Source organism: Palaemon carinicauda, chromosome 44, assembly GCF_036898095.1.
Source record: "Palaemon carinicauda isolate YSFRI2023 chromosome 44, ASM3689809v2, whole genome shotgun sequence".
Taxonomy (NCBI): Eukaryota; Metazoa; Arthropoda; class Malacostraca; order Decapoda; family Palaemonidae; genus Palaemon; species Palaemon carinicauda.
The window spans coordinates 44,558,432-44,575,014 of NC_090768.1; the positions used below are offsets into that span (position 1 = coordinate 44,558,432).

Sequence of the window (16,583 nt, forward strand, 5' to 3'; positions counted from 1 at the left end):
AATGGATGAGGAACAGTTGGTTGGAGAAGCATTAGATAAGATAGAAGATAGCAGGATGAAGATCTGTAGAAAGGTCCAGAAGTCATGATAGAAAGGGATTGCCAATGACTTTGATGTGGTATTTCAAGCAGAAAGAGTGCAGAGTTAATTTCTTGTCTAACCCCAAGATTGGAAGGCACAATACTCATGGTGATAATGGAACTGAAGTCCTGTGGTCCTCTAGTCCATTTCTTTTAGCGATGCATATTTGCACCGACTTGCAGCGGTGCCCATTTAGCTCGGAAAAGTTTCCGGATCGCTGATTGGTTGGACAAGATAATTCTAACCAATCAGCGATCAGGAAACTTTTCCGAGCTAAAAGGGCACCGCCGCGAGTCGATGCAAATATGCATCGCTAAAAGAAATGGACTATAGGAATTAGTAGTTCTGCTGTTATTGTAGATGCTCTGTGCATCTCATATGCTCTTGTTGACCAGAAGGCAAACTTTTTAATTTTGTTTCTGTAAAGCTAGTTTATATTTTAATTTTGTTTTTTCTGAGTTAGTTTATATCCTAATTTTGTTTTTGCAAAGCTAGTTATGTGTTAATTTTCTTTCTGAGAAGCTAGTTATATTTGAATTTTGTTTCTTTGAAGCTAGTTTATATTTTAATTTTGTTTTTGCAAAGCTAGTTGTTTTAATTTTCTTTCTGAGAAGCTAGTTATATTTTAATTTTGTTTCTTTGAAGCTACAGTAGTTTATAATTTTAATTTTGTTTCAGCTAATCTAGTTTATATTTCAACTTTGTTTCAGCCAAGATAGTTAACGCTCGTCTTGGTGTTCCCAGAGAATTTATACGTCCTCTTTCACTAAAAAAATCTTATTCCATTTGTGATATTGAAGTTACCTTCCTCGATGCCAATCAGTAAGTACTTTTGAATTGGTGCAAAATCTGTTAGAGTTGCTAATTTATATCCTTATAGTGGGGTAGTGCCTTTGGTACTCCTTAATGAATGAATGATTTGTAATTATCTGGCATCATAACATCAGTGGTCACTGATGCCGATTTAATCATGCTTAATTTTCAATTAATAACTAAGATAAAAGCTAAAAATAAAAACAAATTAATAAATAAACAATGAAACTTTTTAAATTTAATGCATTTAAAAATGAGTAAGAATGCTAGCTTCTAATATGAATTTTAAAATGCCGATAGCATCATAATAAATGTCTCCTCCAAGAATCTTGGTGAGGATGTACCTGCCATTCTCACCACGAGTGGTACTGTACACCTTAAAGGATGACTGTAGGAGTTACTTGAAGGTCTTTGCAGCATAATTTTGTCCCCTAGCTGCACTCACTTTATAGCAGTCTACTATACCTGTGTCCTTACTTCCTGTCTTCCATCTTGCTGTATAGCCTCTAAAGCCCCGTACACACTATGTCATCATGTATCAGCCTTGTGATGCAGTAGTGGTGTTGAAAAAAATTATTAGCAGCCAAACTGTACTGCAACACTGCTTACTTACTTTCACGCACTAACTGCCCAGTTGTAGTTCAGCTTTCATCGGGAGAGGATGTATGCCGATGATAGCTATTGGAGCTGGAGCTGAGCGGACGTCCTCCCACTTTGAATGTTGACGCTCCACTGAGCAGACGCATGAAATTGGGGCGGCCCGTCAACACGTTGGTGATGCAGCAGCTTGTTGATAAAGTCATTTTTCAACACATCCATTCAACAGTGCAAGCATCATTAATCATAGTGTGCACGCGGCCTAACTTTTCCTTCATACTGCAACTGAGTAGTCTCCCATGCCTCAGTGCTTGGCCTTCTGACCCAAATTGAATATTAAGATAGAATACATTGTACAGTGGAGCCACAATACTTCTATTTTTTATGTAGAAGGCAAAAATAATATACTCTAAAATATTTTTGTAACTCCTATAATGCAGATATATAATTGTATTATCATGGTAACAGATTTACTTAGCATTATAAAGATTCGTATTAGTCAGTTCTTTTGTGAGGAATGACCGAATGACCGGTAAATCACTCAGCTGAAGTAATAATATAGAAAGTAATGTTATTTATGCCACTTTTTAAGTACAACACAAATCAGTCAGTGCTGGTGTTTGGAAGATTAATTTTGTAAATCCTTCATATGCCTTTTTTTTCTTTCCATTGCAGTTGGCCTGGTGCTGTGATGATACTATTTAAGTTACCTAATGGAAATTGTACGCTGTATACAGGGAACTTTCGAGCAGATCCAAAGATGGAATCGTATCCATTGTTCTGGAATTGTGAAGTCGATACTGTTTACCTTGATACGACGTACGTATGATTAGGAGTCTTTCTTAGATTGCGTCCCCGGGAAAAATTTATTCTATACCGTTTATTGAATGGCTTGTTACTGTTTATCAAATGTGTGTTCCTACCCAAAGGCAAATAATTCCCATAGCTAAGAAAGGGAAAGTTTACCATTGGAAATTTATAAAAATCAATGGTCATTTAGATGGAGAATTAGTGATTATCCACTACAAAGAGTTGGTGAGAGACTTCAATGCTGATTCTATCTGTTAATTCCTTTGATGGTCTCGGTGATCAGCGATAATCAAATGTGATTCTTACCACATATAGTAACGATGTAGTTTTCGTTACAGTCAGTTTTGGTGTCATGTAGCATAGAAGAAAAGGGTTTTTTACATGATAGAAGACATAGAAGACAAAGGTCTTTATATGGCAAAAGACCTAGAATACAAAGGTTTTTACATGAAAAGAGACATAGAAGGCAAGGGTTTTTACATGACAAGAGGGAAAGAAGACAAGGGTTTTTACATGACAAAAGACATAGAAGACAAGGATTTTTACCTGACAAAAGACATAAAAGACAGGGGTTATTACGTAATTAGCCATAGGAGAAAAGGTGTTTTTACATGATAAAAGTCAGAAGGTAAGGGTTTTTACATGGCAAAAGACAAAGAAGGCAAGAGTATTTACATGACATGAGACAAAGAAGGCAAGGGTTTTGACCTGACAGAAGACATAGAAGACAAAGGTTTTTACCTGACAAAAGACATAGAAGGCAAGGGTCTTTATATGGCAAAAGACATAGAATACAAGGGTTTTTACTTGACAAAAGACAAAGAAGGCAAGGGTATTTATATGGCAAAAGACATAGAAGATAAGGGATTTTACAAGATAAAAGACAAGGTATTTTATTGGCAAAGGATTGTTTGAATTTGAAAGTTATGTACCCATATTATTATTGTTTATATTTGTAGACTTCAGGTCTAAAAGTTATGCAGAATAGATGCTCGAGTAGTTGAATATAAAAGTATGAATTTATTTTATTTTTCTAATGTAGAATGAAACTTTTCTATTAGCCTTGTTAACTAAGAAAACTTGGTTAATGCGTAAAATTGATGTTACGAGTAATGCGTTTTGTCCTACCATAGGTACTGGAGATCTTTCAGCGACTTCCCACGTCAGGATGAGATTATACAGGATTGTGCCATGATCTCGCTGAGTCATGTCATCGATAACTCCCACTCTCTCATTGTTGTTGGTTCTGACACCTTAGGTGAGTCAATAATTTACTATGAACATTATTCTTTACTTACTTTTACTTGTACATGTAGTTTCCATGGAATTTTAACTCATTTAAAGCACTCCTTTAGCTTTTGCATATTCATCTTTTGCGTTTAGCAATTATACAGGTACATTTAAAAATGCCATCCAAATGCTCCCCTGATCAGGAATTATCTGTATACAATTTAGAGATCATCATCGACTAAATACATTTCAATTCCCTTCTTCCTATAAAATATTTACAGGGTTACCTAGTTATTTGAAATGAATTCCTTCCATACTAATTATTTTAGTTTATTGGTTTGTGCTCATTATTGTGGATATCATGAAATTTCCTTCCAGGTACGGAACGTGTATGCAAGGCCATTGCTCGTGCATTAAACTGTCGCATCTGGGCTTCCAAAAACAGGCGGGAAATTCTACATTGCATTGGTGACGACAAAATTCTCTCAAGATTAACTTCTGATAAATTTTCTGCCAGAGTTCATATACTTCCAGAGAGATGTATTCATCCTAGGGTAGGTTTCTTTGGTAGTTTCATTTTTATGGTAACTTAGCTCAAGTTTGTCTGAAAGTGGGTATAAAATTCCAGCTTATTTGCATCCCTAGTTGTCTTCTGGCCTAGAATGGCTGGAAATTGGCTAATTTTTACCTTGTTGATACACTGGATTCCATAACAGGTATTGAAAAGGCAGTGCAAATAAAACTAGAGGGGCATTCAGTAGAGCGCAGACCTCCGGCCCAGCAGCTCATTTCTCGACTTTTTGCTATGCCTTGACCTTGACCTTTGACATTAACATGCATTAATGTAGGTGGATTTTCATACACTCAAATATGAACCAAGTTTCAAGTCTCTGACAACGATGTCCAAACCTATGGCTGATTACGTGAATTGGATATTTTGCTTGACCGTGACCTTGACCTTAGACCTTGACCTTCCAAAATTTAATCACTTCCAGCTCTTTACATTAGATAATCCCTGCAAGTTTCATTACTTTACGGTGAGAATTATGGCCACGAAGCTGTTCACAAACAAACACACACACAAACAGGGGGTAAAACATAACCTAATTTCAACTTTGTTGGTGGAGGCAATGGGCAGGAACAGCCTGGATGGAAGAGTAAGAACTAATGGGTTATTCACCTTTTTATTATCGTATCTCCCCTTGATAAAAGTCACAAGATATAAATCTATGTCATTTTAAAGCTTTTGTAAATCATTTAATTCCATATCCGTGACTAACGTAACAGAGGTCAGATATTTCAACTAGAAATGTCTTTGTACATATAAGACATTCATGGACAACCTCATTAAATTTTGGAGATGGTCCGGATCAAGATCACAATTCTGGATCAACATTGAACTTTCCACCATCTACAGTCAGCATATGAAAAGGAGGATGCACTGTCTGTAGACTTTATTTGAATGTTAACCCCTTTACCCCCAAAGGACGTACTGGTACGTTTCACAAAACTCATCCCTTTACCCCCATGGATGTACCGGTACGTCCTTGCAAAAAAATGCTATAAAATTTTTTTTTTCATATTTTTAATATTTTTTTTTTTTTTTTTTTTAGAAAATTCAGGCATTTTCCAAGAGAATGAGACCAGCCTGACCTCTCTATGACAAAAATTAAGGCTGTTAGAGCAATTTAAAGAATATATACTGCAAAATGTGCTGGGGAAAAAATAACCCCTTGGGGGTTAAGGGTTGGAAATTTCCATAGAGCCTGGGGGTAAAAGGGTTAAAGTTGGTCCAGCCACGGTCAGTATGTGCAAAAAAGAAGTGTTTCACCCGTAGACTTGAGTAAAATATTAGCAATATTCATTGGCGGAGGTCTGAAATTTCTGATTGCTCTTGTTTAATTTTGATATTTTAGGTTAAAGTCAATCACAGTGAGCATGTACCGAGCTATACCTGCCAACTACAAATCCCACACATCTTTCATAAGCTGAGGTGACTTCACGAAACTATACTCTTAACCCTTTTACCCCCAGGCTATTTGGAAATTTCCAACCCTTAACCCCTAGGGGGTTATTTTTTTCCCAGCACATTTTGCAGTATATTTTTTTTTAAATTGCTGTAAAAGCCTTAATTTTTGTCATAGAAAGGTCAGGTTGGTCTCATTCTCTTGGAAAATGCCTGAATTTTCTAAAAAAATTATCAAAAATATGAAAAAAAATATTTTTATTGCATTTTTTTGCAAGGACGTACCGGTACGTCCATGGGGGGTAAAGGGAAGGCTTTTGTGAAACGTACCAGTACGTCCTTTGGGGGTAAAAGGGTTAATATTCATTTTTTCTCTGTTGATCGGATAACTCTTTACCTGGATGTTATGATGAAAATCAGATGCATACTTTATAGAAACTTGTTGATTTTTTGCCATAAGGGCTGATTAATTAAAGTTCAAAGTGTTGACTTTCTGCTGGGAATTTCTTCGCTAAACATAAGACAGTGAAACTTGTTTGCTAAGTAAAAGACAGTAATAAATTGAGGTTCACTCTAACAATTATAGAAAGACTAGAACTGCATGACTTAGTGTTAACTTTTTGCTTGAAATTTTTTGCCAAGTATAATAAAAGCTCCGTTTTTACAAAGTAGTTTTTGTTAAATATATTTTATTTTTTCATATTTTCCAGTGCTTATCAAATTATATAGATACCCTTGAACCTACGTACAAAGTGGCTGTCGGCCTACGATTGAGCGGATGGGAGCATTTTGAGGACAACGCGGATTGTGCTCCGTATTTGAAACCGACGCAATTTGGGAATGTGTACATATATGGTAAGGCTAAATATTTTACTTAACTTATTTTACTTTGATGGCTACTTTTCCGGTCCCATACAGCAGGAGAACCCTACTCTCTACAGGACCTCCTCTGTCGTTTTACCTTGTTCGTTTAGAGTATTTATCATTTCAGATCATGCATCGTTCGTTTACTGTTAAATCGTCAGTGTTGTATTATTTTTGAAATAAGAAAGTCTTCAGTTTCCTTTCGAAAGCCTTAATGTTTTCATCAGTAATTTTTTTTATTGAACCTGTAGCTTGAAAGTAGAGTTATTTTAACCTTATTTTCTTATTTATATCTATCAACCTTGGATGGTGAACTAAAAATTCCGTATTTTCTTCCTTTCAAGAAGCAGTTAAGGACAACATAATTTTCCTAATCTAACCTTACAAATTTTCTTGTTTTTTTGGGTAACAAAGCAGTATAGAAATGACATCTTTTGTTATTCAAATGAAATATATTTTATTACTGTATAACCTTTGCGTTGAAATCTCTCTCTCTCTCTCTCTCTCTCTCTCTCTCTCTCTCTCTCTCTCTCTCTCTCTCTAATGTTTGTTAAATATTTTGATTTGTTAGAGGGGGTAGTTTTTTTTTCTTTCATTAGAACAGCACATTTAATTTTTATAGGTATCCCGTATTCAGAGCATTCAAGTTATGGAGAGCTGAAACGATTTGTGCAGTTCCTTCGCCCAAAGAAGATTGTACCAAAAGTGTTTCCTAGGAATGAATTTGCTTCAGAGCAGATGAGATGTACTGTTTTAAAGTGGATAGAAGAATCTACTAAAACTCACTGAGAAGAGGTCCTGTCACAATGTGTCACAATGTCAGGATAAAGTTCTCGCGAATCTATGTTTTCACTAGAGACAAGTTTTGATGTACTATTAATAGATTTAATGCAAATGTTTATTTTGTGATCTCACTGTTTGTAGGTTTACAAGGTTCTAGATATTGCCAAAGATAGTGATGATTTTAGGATGATTGTTGCAAGGTCACTCGTTAGCCCACGGCTGTTTTCTTTGAATGTCCTTCGACAACGCAAGCATCCGTCTAAAGTATAGGAGTAGTGTCATCTGCTAGACCAGTGGCACTTGAAATGCATTCTTTATTTTTATCACTTATGAAAGCTTTGCTTAGGTCCTGTTTGGATGATCAACTTTGTAGTTTTACCTTTCCCCCCCATTTTTTTTTTCTTTTTTTTTTTTTTTTTGTAATCATAACTGTGTGTATGCTATCGGGTAGTTTGGGTAATTGCTTAATCATGCTGCAGTTTTCATTTGTCTGGTATGTGTTTATCTACATATTTTAATAAAATTTTCATATACATTAATGATATAAGGAAAAAAGCTGCTTAATTACTTGATGCAAAATATGTTATAGGGGGCTGAAGAGATTAGAAATAGTGGAAGTAATTTATGTCCTGTGGAGTTCAAAGGGTTAGATGAGGCAGAGTAAACCTTTTTGGTCTTTCATAACATTTGTCTTTCAGTGCACTGATCAACTTACAATAGGTTGTGGATTTTATTTCACTAGCTGCCCTCACTCTTTTTATATTTTGTTCCCTGCTTCTCTCTAGTTGATATTTACAAAGGATTTCTTTGTGGATTTTTTTACCATTGCTTTTTGAAAGGAATGGTTGTAGGGAGCTGTCTGTTCAATCTGAAGAAATAGCCCAGTTGTTTCATTGCATCTAGAAGGCCGAGAGGGTGATATAGTTTCTTGGTCGTGATTCTGGGCTTCATTTTAGGTTAATCTCGTATATCTTGGTCAATGACCATTAATCCTTTTACCCCCAGGCTCTTTGGAAATTTCCAACCCTTAACCCCCAAGGGGTTATTTTTTCCCCAGCACATTTTGCAGTATATTTTTTTTTAATTGCTCTAACAGCCTTAGTTTTTCTCATAGAGAGGTCAGGTTGGTCTCATTCTCTTGGAAAATGCCTGAATTTTTTCAAAAAAATATAAAAAATCTGAAAAAAAAAATTTTATAGCATTTTTTTGCAAGGACGTACCGGTACGTCCATGGGGGTAAAGGGATGAGTTTTGTGAAACGTACCAGTACGTCCGTTGGGGGTAAAAGGGTTAAAAGTAGGAAGACGCCATCACAAGAAAGTTCTCCTTTCTTCTGACTCCCAACGTATTAGTGTGACCAAAGTATTTCTGATATATGATTCTCCTTGTCTTCATAAGGACTTGAGAGCTGCATTTAGTGTCGCTTTGTTTGCCAGGCAGTGGTCGTATCTAGGCAGAAGTATTCAACACTCAGCCTGTTGAATTATTGAAAGTAGACAGTCAAGAAGGCCAAGTACCATGACAGGACGTTCATGTCCTACCATTCTTTCAGAAGGCATCCACCAAGAACATAGGAGTCTTGCTTTTTGGCTCGAGAAATGTGGTTGGCCTACAGGGAAATTCACTGCCAACAGGCCAACCGAAACAAATAAGATTAAGCTGTTTTGTCCACGAACCATTCGTAATCGGTAGAGACCTTGTCTCTAGAAATTAAGGGGAGCATAGACAAAATTAGCAACAGAGCAATTGTGTTAGAAGTTGAGAAAATGGGCTGCTCATTTCCTTTTCAGTTGGGAAGCTGCTTCTCAACCGACTTGTTGAGACTACTATAGGTTCGAATCCATGGAGATTGATTTGAGGTTTATGTGGGAGAAGCTGGCGATAGAATAGGCGAAAGCCATGTTAGCGTTTTATTACATTCAATTATTTATAGTGCCAGATAGGAGTGGCACCAAATCTCTTAACTTAGCTCTTTGAACAAGTTTGTGTAATAATTGATTTTAAGTTAGAAGTGGTGGACCCCAGAAATGGATTTCATTTAGATTGGGGATGCTGAACCTCAAGGGTGTTTACCTCCACATTCTATTTAACCCAACTTTGAGAGAAGATACCTTGGGTGTATATGGATAGAGAAGTACCAATTTTCATTTTTTGCTTTGGATCTTATTGCAACCAAATTTTCACAAAGACTTTACTTAGGCCTTTGGAAAGGGATTAAGTTCAGATATTTAAGACATGGCTTAATTTTGGCAGCTCTAGTACAGGAACTTCGTCTATAACTACAGTATATGGTTCAAGGAATCTAGAGGGCAGAATTGGTTTTCAAATTAATCAGGAGAGGTTGACATGCGTGGGAATGAACATGGACACGTAGAAACTTGATGTATTCCTTCATAAGGTTTTCGGGGTAATTGACTCATTCCAAACACTTACTTGTTAAATCACATTGTTTACCATTACATTTAACACAAGGAATATGGGTTCTTTTCTTATAACAAAATCCTATTAACTGAACACTCTTCACATTAACATGTAAAACAAGGGAACGATATACTTTACTAATCTTATTCAAAATACTGCAACAGCATAAAAGTGTCAATATTACCCAAAAATTTGAAATTGAGGTCCAGCTGGAGAGAGCGAGTTCTGAGCAGTGGCAGCCATTCCAATTGTTTTGAAGTTCTTGGCGAACACATGCTACCATTTGTTACTATTCCTACATGTAGACTACTGGTAACATACATACATACATACTTATACCAAAGGCACTTCCCCCAATTTTGGGGGGTAGCCGACATCAACAAAGAAACAAAACAAAAAGGGGACCTCTACTTTTTACGTTCCTCCAGCCTAACCAGGGACTCTGCCGAGTTCAGCTGGTACTGCTAGGGTGCCACAGCCCAACCTCCCACATTATCCACCACAGATGAAGCTTCATAATGCTGACTCCCCTACTGCTGCTACCTCCGCGGTCATCTAAGGCATCGGAGGCAGCATCAGGGCCTACCGGAACTGCGTCACAATCGCTCGCCATTCATTCCTATTTCTAGCACGCTCTCTTGGCTCTCTCACATCTATCCTCCTATCACCCAGAGCTTTCTTCACACCATCCATCCACCCAAACCTTGGCCTTCCTCTTGTACCACTGGTAACACCAGAAGGAATGGCAAATACAGTACTTCTTTTTTTTTTTTTGTTTCAAGTCAAGGAGCAGTTTGGTATTGTTAGCTTTATGAAATTACAGTAAGATCCAACCCACCTCATGTCCCTCATCAGTTACCTCGTACATTAGGAATGCGGTTGGCCCACAGACATCTCAAACTGAGGTCACTTTATATGCGGCTATCAAAGTCCTGGTCAGATGATTTTTATTTTCCTGTTATTTGAACAGTAATTTGCAGTGTCTCAGGACATTCGTAAGCCAGTAAATATTTACATAAGAAGTGGTATGTGTATACAGTACATATTTATTTTTTTACAATGAAAAAAGAATTGGTTTTGTAAGACAGAGCCACTCCGTTAGAATAAAGTTATTTTTAAATAAGTTTCATGTTTCACATACAGAAGATTAAGCTGAAGTATAACTGATGCCTGTTGCGTGGTGGTCATAATGCTTGGTATTGTTTGATTTGAGTTAGTAATTCAAACACTGGGACATGTTTCGTAAATAATAACATTATTTCGTACATAGCGTGAAGATTTCAGTTGTTTCAATGAAAGTATTACAAATTTTGCAGGGAAAGGTTTTTCTTATCGGTAGGTATTCCACAAATAACTCCCCATAATATTGAATGAGGAGCTTTCTCTATATAAAGACCGCGTATCGATAAACTTTCTTGCCTCCCTAAAGCATATCTAAGAAGTCTAAGCAAATCATATACCCAGAGGTCAAATTATTTTTGTCATTATGCTACAAAGTGAAGAAACTACCATGCAACTCTAAGAATTTTGAAAACTAAACAGATTTATTAGTGACTGCCACAGTCAGAGTAAATTTAATTTAGTCATTGGAAACTACAGAGGAGCCAATACACTTAAAAAAATTTCTGTAGATTCCTGACACCTTCCTGTGGCATATAATGTATGGCTGTGAAAGAGTTGATGATTTAAGGAAACTGTAAAATAAAGTTTTAAGCTTGTGTGTATTTCCAAAGCTTTTATAAACATGTTTGTGATCTTTTCACAGCCTCATGTCTATTTGGGAAATTGATGCATAACTTGATTCCAGTGTATTTAATCTGTTTCTCATCGTTACGTTGACTTGAAATTTCACATCCCTGTGCCTTTGGCTTTAGTCACGTAGATATTTTCCTGAGATCTACGTTATGGAAGTTGATTGTTAATCTTCAGATAGAAATAGGTACCGTATATTTCTGCGTATAAATCAACCCTATATTCCAAAATTTATCTATTAACCCTTTTACCCCCAGGCTCTTTGGAAATTTCCAATCCTTAACCCCAAGGGGTTATTTTTTTCCCAGCACATTTTGCAGTATATTTATTTTAAATTGCTCTAACAGCCTTAATTTTTGTCATAGAGAAGTCAGGTTGATCTCATTCTCTTAGAAAATGCCTGAATTTTTTCAAAAAATTATCAAAAATATGAAAAAAAAAATTTTATAGCATTTTTTTGCAAGGACATACCGTACCATGGGGGTAAAGGGATGGCTTTTGTGAAACGTACCAGTACGTCCTTTGGGGGTAGAAGGGTTAAAAATGGGGGGTCGTCTTATACTACCGTTATAAAAATCACACCTTGAATTCTATGTCTGGTTTATCAGTAGGCTAGCCTAGGATGAGGTGCGATAACCACCGACACACATATACAGTACTATCGGTATGAGATAAATTCATAAAAATTTTCTCAAATTTTGTACCTCGTCTTATATGAAGGTCGCCTTATACGCGGAAATATACGGTAATTCACTGCCATTGTAATTTTTGCTGCTGATCCAAAGCCAGTATATTTTTTATATAAGAATATTTTTTTTTATAGCAAGTGTAACATTAGTATAAAAAAATGTAGTGTATTAAATTTCTTAAGGAATAGTGATAAATATATTCTACAGTAGCAAAAAAAAAAAAAGAAGCTTTGAATGCACAGTAGCTTCAATGATATATTTTTACAGGTCATTTACAATCTTTTTATAAAGACAAAAATGTCTTCGTGCTTTAAAGCAGCATTTTTTGTGGGAAAAATATTATTAGTATTTTGTTAGGATGACTGTGATAGCCTATCTGTTTAAGAATCCCATATTTGGTAGCTGTACGTGATATGACTGTACCTTTTTTTTCAGTTACTGTAATTCAATATTTACTCCAAGGAAATGCTTTATTTGTCGATATCCATTTGTTATCTAGTTAATCATATAGTGTATTCTATGATTGTTGCATCTTTGCTTCACATCCATTTTTATTCAGAGAAATTTTATTTGATTTCAAAGTTGATTTTAAAAGATACGAGGCCAGCGAAAGTGTTCTCCAAGAGTTTTGCAGGATATTGGCCGCATTCAGCCAAACTAGATTATAATATTGGTTTTATTATAAACACATTGCTTTCTTATAGCCTTTTGTGCATCCAGACATACTCCAAAAAGGAGGAAAATTCTCTCCTGGTTGGCTGTGCATGCTGGCTCTAAAGGACTCCTGTTGATAGATTAATTCCCTGTGTGTTTGGTTTGCTATATGTAACTTTAAATTCTTCTCCCATAAGTGTGCCTTTTTTCCTCTCACTTCATTGTGTAAACAATCTGGAGAATATTTGATTACGATCACCGGAGAAAACTTTTAAGACAAAGAGTATCTGACACGGCAGTACTGTGCTTCTTACCACTTACCACTAGAACGTTCCATTCCTTGTTAAGGGAAAAGACTTTGAGAAAATGTTTAGATATTTAAAACTTCATGGGTAAGTGTCGATCAAACTGAGTTTCTGGAGAAAAAGCAATCTGAACATCGTTGTCGTCGTAGTCATTGTCGTCGTTGTCATCATTGTCATCGCCGTCGTCTTCATCGTCGTTGTCATCATCGTCATCGTTGAGGGGTGAGGGTTTCCCCTACAATTTAGTGATGCGTTAGATGAAGCTGGCTGACCCTTTATGTAAGGGTCCCCATTTAGGCCTTGGTAAGAAACCGTTCTATCTAAGAAGGCCACGGGCATGCCATAAAACATACCATTTACAAAAGTACCCTCTTCCATCCCCTTTTTCTCTTGCATTTAGAGGCTGTTGTGGCCGATGAGGTAACATCTCTGACTGGTGAACGCCAGACTAAGGTTCAAGTCCCGCTCAAACTTGTTAGCTTCTTTGGTTGCTGCAACCTCACCATCCTTGTGAGCTAAGGAATGGGATGTTTGGGTTAGCCTTTAGGTCTATCTGCTGAGTCATCAGCAGCCAATGCCTGGCCCTCCTTGGTCCTAGTAGCTTGGGTGGAGAGGGTTTTGGGTGCTGATCATATGTATACGTGGTCAGTCTCTTGGGTATTTTCCTGCTTGATAGGACATTGTCAGTGTCCTTTGCCTCTGCCATTCACGAGTATACTTTAAACCTTTAAATACTACAGGGAATAAATCTTTAATTGCTATTATAGCTGTTTTGTAGTCCTAAGACACATTCAACCTGATGGATCCCTTCTTATTTTTTGCCTCTCTCTAAAAATATCTCTGGATACACAATAGGCCATTAAAAGTAATTGGTTTCCAATAGAGATTTATATTGTTTATGAGGAACTGATGATTTTATATTTGTATCTTGAATTCATATGAAGAAGATTATCTTTGTTTTATTGATTTGAAGAGTATCTTGTCACAAAAATATAGAATTATATTAATTGTTTTATTGTAAGAGCTTTTATGTATGAAACATATATCCATCATGGATACCAAGCCTAAACTATAAAGATGTATAGTTCTAATACTTGATCTTGAATTCGGCATTTCCCAAGAATGAGATATATTATTTTTACTCACTTTATTTCATAAATTTCTTTTATATTCTTGAAGTCTTAGGTCTTGTGACCATTTTTTTTTATGTTAACAATGTCTCTGTGTTCATGTTTATATGTTATCAAAATTCATTGTTAAGAGATAAACTTAATACATCATCAGCCATACCTTTTTTTATGTTTATAATCCTTTACAGTTTGTTTATATTAAATAGTCTTTGGAAGATTTATGTGATGTAGATTGTAGTGTGATGGCAAGGGGACTATTCATCTTGAAGCACTATAAGTATTAAAACATAAATCTCAGATATTGTATCAAAAACTCTAAGTGAAATACCGCAATAAAACAATATTTCATACATTCATATACCAAAGCACTTCCCCCAATTTTGGGGGGGTAGCCGACATCAAACAAATGAAACAAAGAAGGGGACCACTCCTCTCTATGTTCCTCCCAGCCTGACAAGGGACTCAACCGAGTTCGGCTGGTACTGCTAGGGTGCCACAGCCCACCCTCCCCCGTTATCCACCACAGATGAAGCTTCATTACGCTGAATCCCCTACTGCTGCTACCTCCGCGGTCATCCAGGGCACCGGAGGAAGCAGCAGCGCCTACCGGAACTGCGCTCGCCATTCATTCCTATTTCTAGCATGTTCTCTTGCCTCTTTCACATCGATCCTCCTATCACCCAGAGCTTCCTTTACTCCATCCATCCACCTAAACCTTGGCCTTTCTCTTGTACTTCTCCCATATACAGGTAATTTAATACAGTAAGCAAGATGACATTTGTAATGTGAAAAGGACCATTTGTTGACATTTACAGCTGAAAATCGTAGCCATGAGAGTTAAGTGAAGCCTACCCTAAGCCAAAATTTAAAATCCGACTTAACAAACAGCACCTTGGTACTTATCAAGTTTGAGTTGAGGACTTTTTTACAGGTCCTCAACTTACAAACTTAATAAGTTCCAAGAAGCTGTTCGTAAGTCAAATTTTGCTAAATTCTGGCCTAGGGTAGGCCTAAGCTGACTCCCATGCCTACAAAAGTCAACGAATAGTCCCGTTTCATATAATATCCCTTTTACCCCCAAGGTAAGGTTAAATTTCGAGCACATTTTGCTATATATTTTTTTGAAATTGCTCTAACAGCCTTAATATTTGTCATAGCTCAGGTTGGTCTTATTCTTTTGGGAAATGCCTGAAGTTTCTCTTAAAAGTTATCAAAAATAAGCAAAAACATGTAAATAACAGTGATTTGTAAGAACGTACCGGTACGTCCTTTTGGGGGCGAAAGGGATATAAATATCAGGTTATTGCAAATGTCGTTTTACCAACTTTATTAAGTGATATAATGTTTTTATTACAGCATTTCTTTATTTTACAAATAAACAAACTTTTGATACAGTATCTGAGGTTTATGATTTGTGTTTGTATCTCTGAATATTTGTAAATTGAGAACCTTCTTAACCCTTTTACCCCCAAAGGACTTACTGGTACGTTTCACAAAACTCATCCCTTTACCCCCTTGGACGTACCGGTACGTCCTTGCAAAAAACTGCTGTTTAAATTTTTTTGCATATTTTTAATAATTTTTTGAGAAACTTCAGGCATTTTCTAAGAGAATGAGACCAACCTGACTTCTCTATGACGAAAATTAAGGCTGTTAGAGCAATTTAAAAAAAATTTACTGCAAAATGTGTTTGAAAAAAGGTAACCCCTGGGGGTTAAGGGTTGGAAAGTTCCAAATAGCCTGGGGGTAAAAGGTTTAATTAACAGATATGCAATATTAGATTCATCAATTTTTCTTTTTCCTTTTATTTCTTTCATGGCTGTCATTAGCTTTGTATTTTTTTTATAGATGTTTATGTTTTCCTCTCCAGTCCATTATTGTATTTTATTTGTTTTTTACCCTAGCTGTCGGCGTGCTGCCGCGCCAAAAGAACTTTTTTTAATAGTTTGTAGCCGCCTCCGTTTTTCAGAACATAGCATAGGACTTGCTGATCCCTTATGAACATAAGCATCTCTTACAAAAGCTAATATACCTCTCTACCACCTTCATCTGTTTAGATTTGGTGGTTTAGTATTGTAACAACTGTGTAGATTTGGTGTTTCAGTATAGTAACAATTGTGTAAATTTGGTGTTTCAGTATAGTAACAATTGTGTAAATTTGGTGTTTCAGTATAGTAACAACTGTGTGGATTTGGTGTTTAAGTCTCTGAGGCGTCTTTTACTGGAATGGAAGGATTTCACGTTTTCGCCCCTGTTTGTTTGTGTGTGTTTGTTTTTTAACAGCTTCCTGGCCACAATTTTAATCTTAGAGTAATGAAACTTGCAGGGATTAACAAATTACCTAATTTTGGAAGGTCAAGGGTCAAGGTCACAGTGGAGCAAAAGGTCGAGAAACAAGCTGCCATGGTAGAGATCTGCTATCTACTGAGTGCCCTTCTAGTTCTTATTGCAACTTCGCTGTTTCCCTGCTGCACTTCGGGACTGTATG

At 36.4% G+C, this 16,583-nt stretch overlaps 1 protein-coding gene across 1 annotated transcript in view; it reads left to right on the forward strand.

The window, feature by feature from the left end:
• The window catches only part of LOC137634446 (DNA cross-link repair 1A protein-like), a 60,031-nt gene extending 45,715 nt beyond the window's left edge, over window positions 1-14,316 (forward strand). Inside the window, exons 7-12 of the mRNA XM_068366842.1 lie at window positions 792-903; window positions 2,167-2,310; window positions 3,435-3,559; window positions 3,910-4,085; window positions 6,208-6,352; window positions 6,984-14,316. Of these exons, the coding sequence (XP_068222943.1) occupies window positions 792-903; window positions 2,167-2,310; window positions 3,435-3,559; window positions 3,910-4,085; window positions 6,208-6,352; window positions 6,984-7,150 (869 nt within the window). The 3' untranslated portion in view covers window positions 7,151-14,316. The remainder of the gene's footprint in view (window positions 1-791; window positions 904-2,166; window positions 2,311-3,434; window positions 3,560-3,909; window positions 4,086-6,207; window positions 6,353-6,983) is intronic.
• Window positions 14,317-16,583: the final 2,267 nt, after the last annotated feature.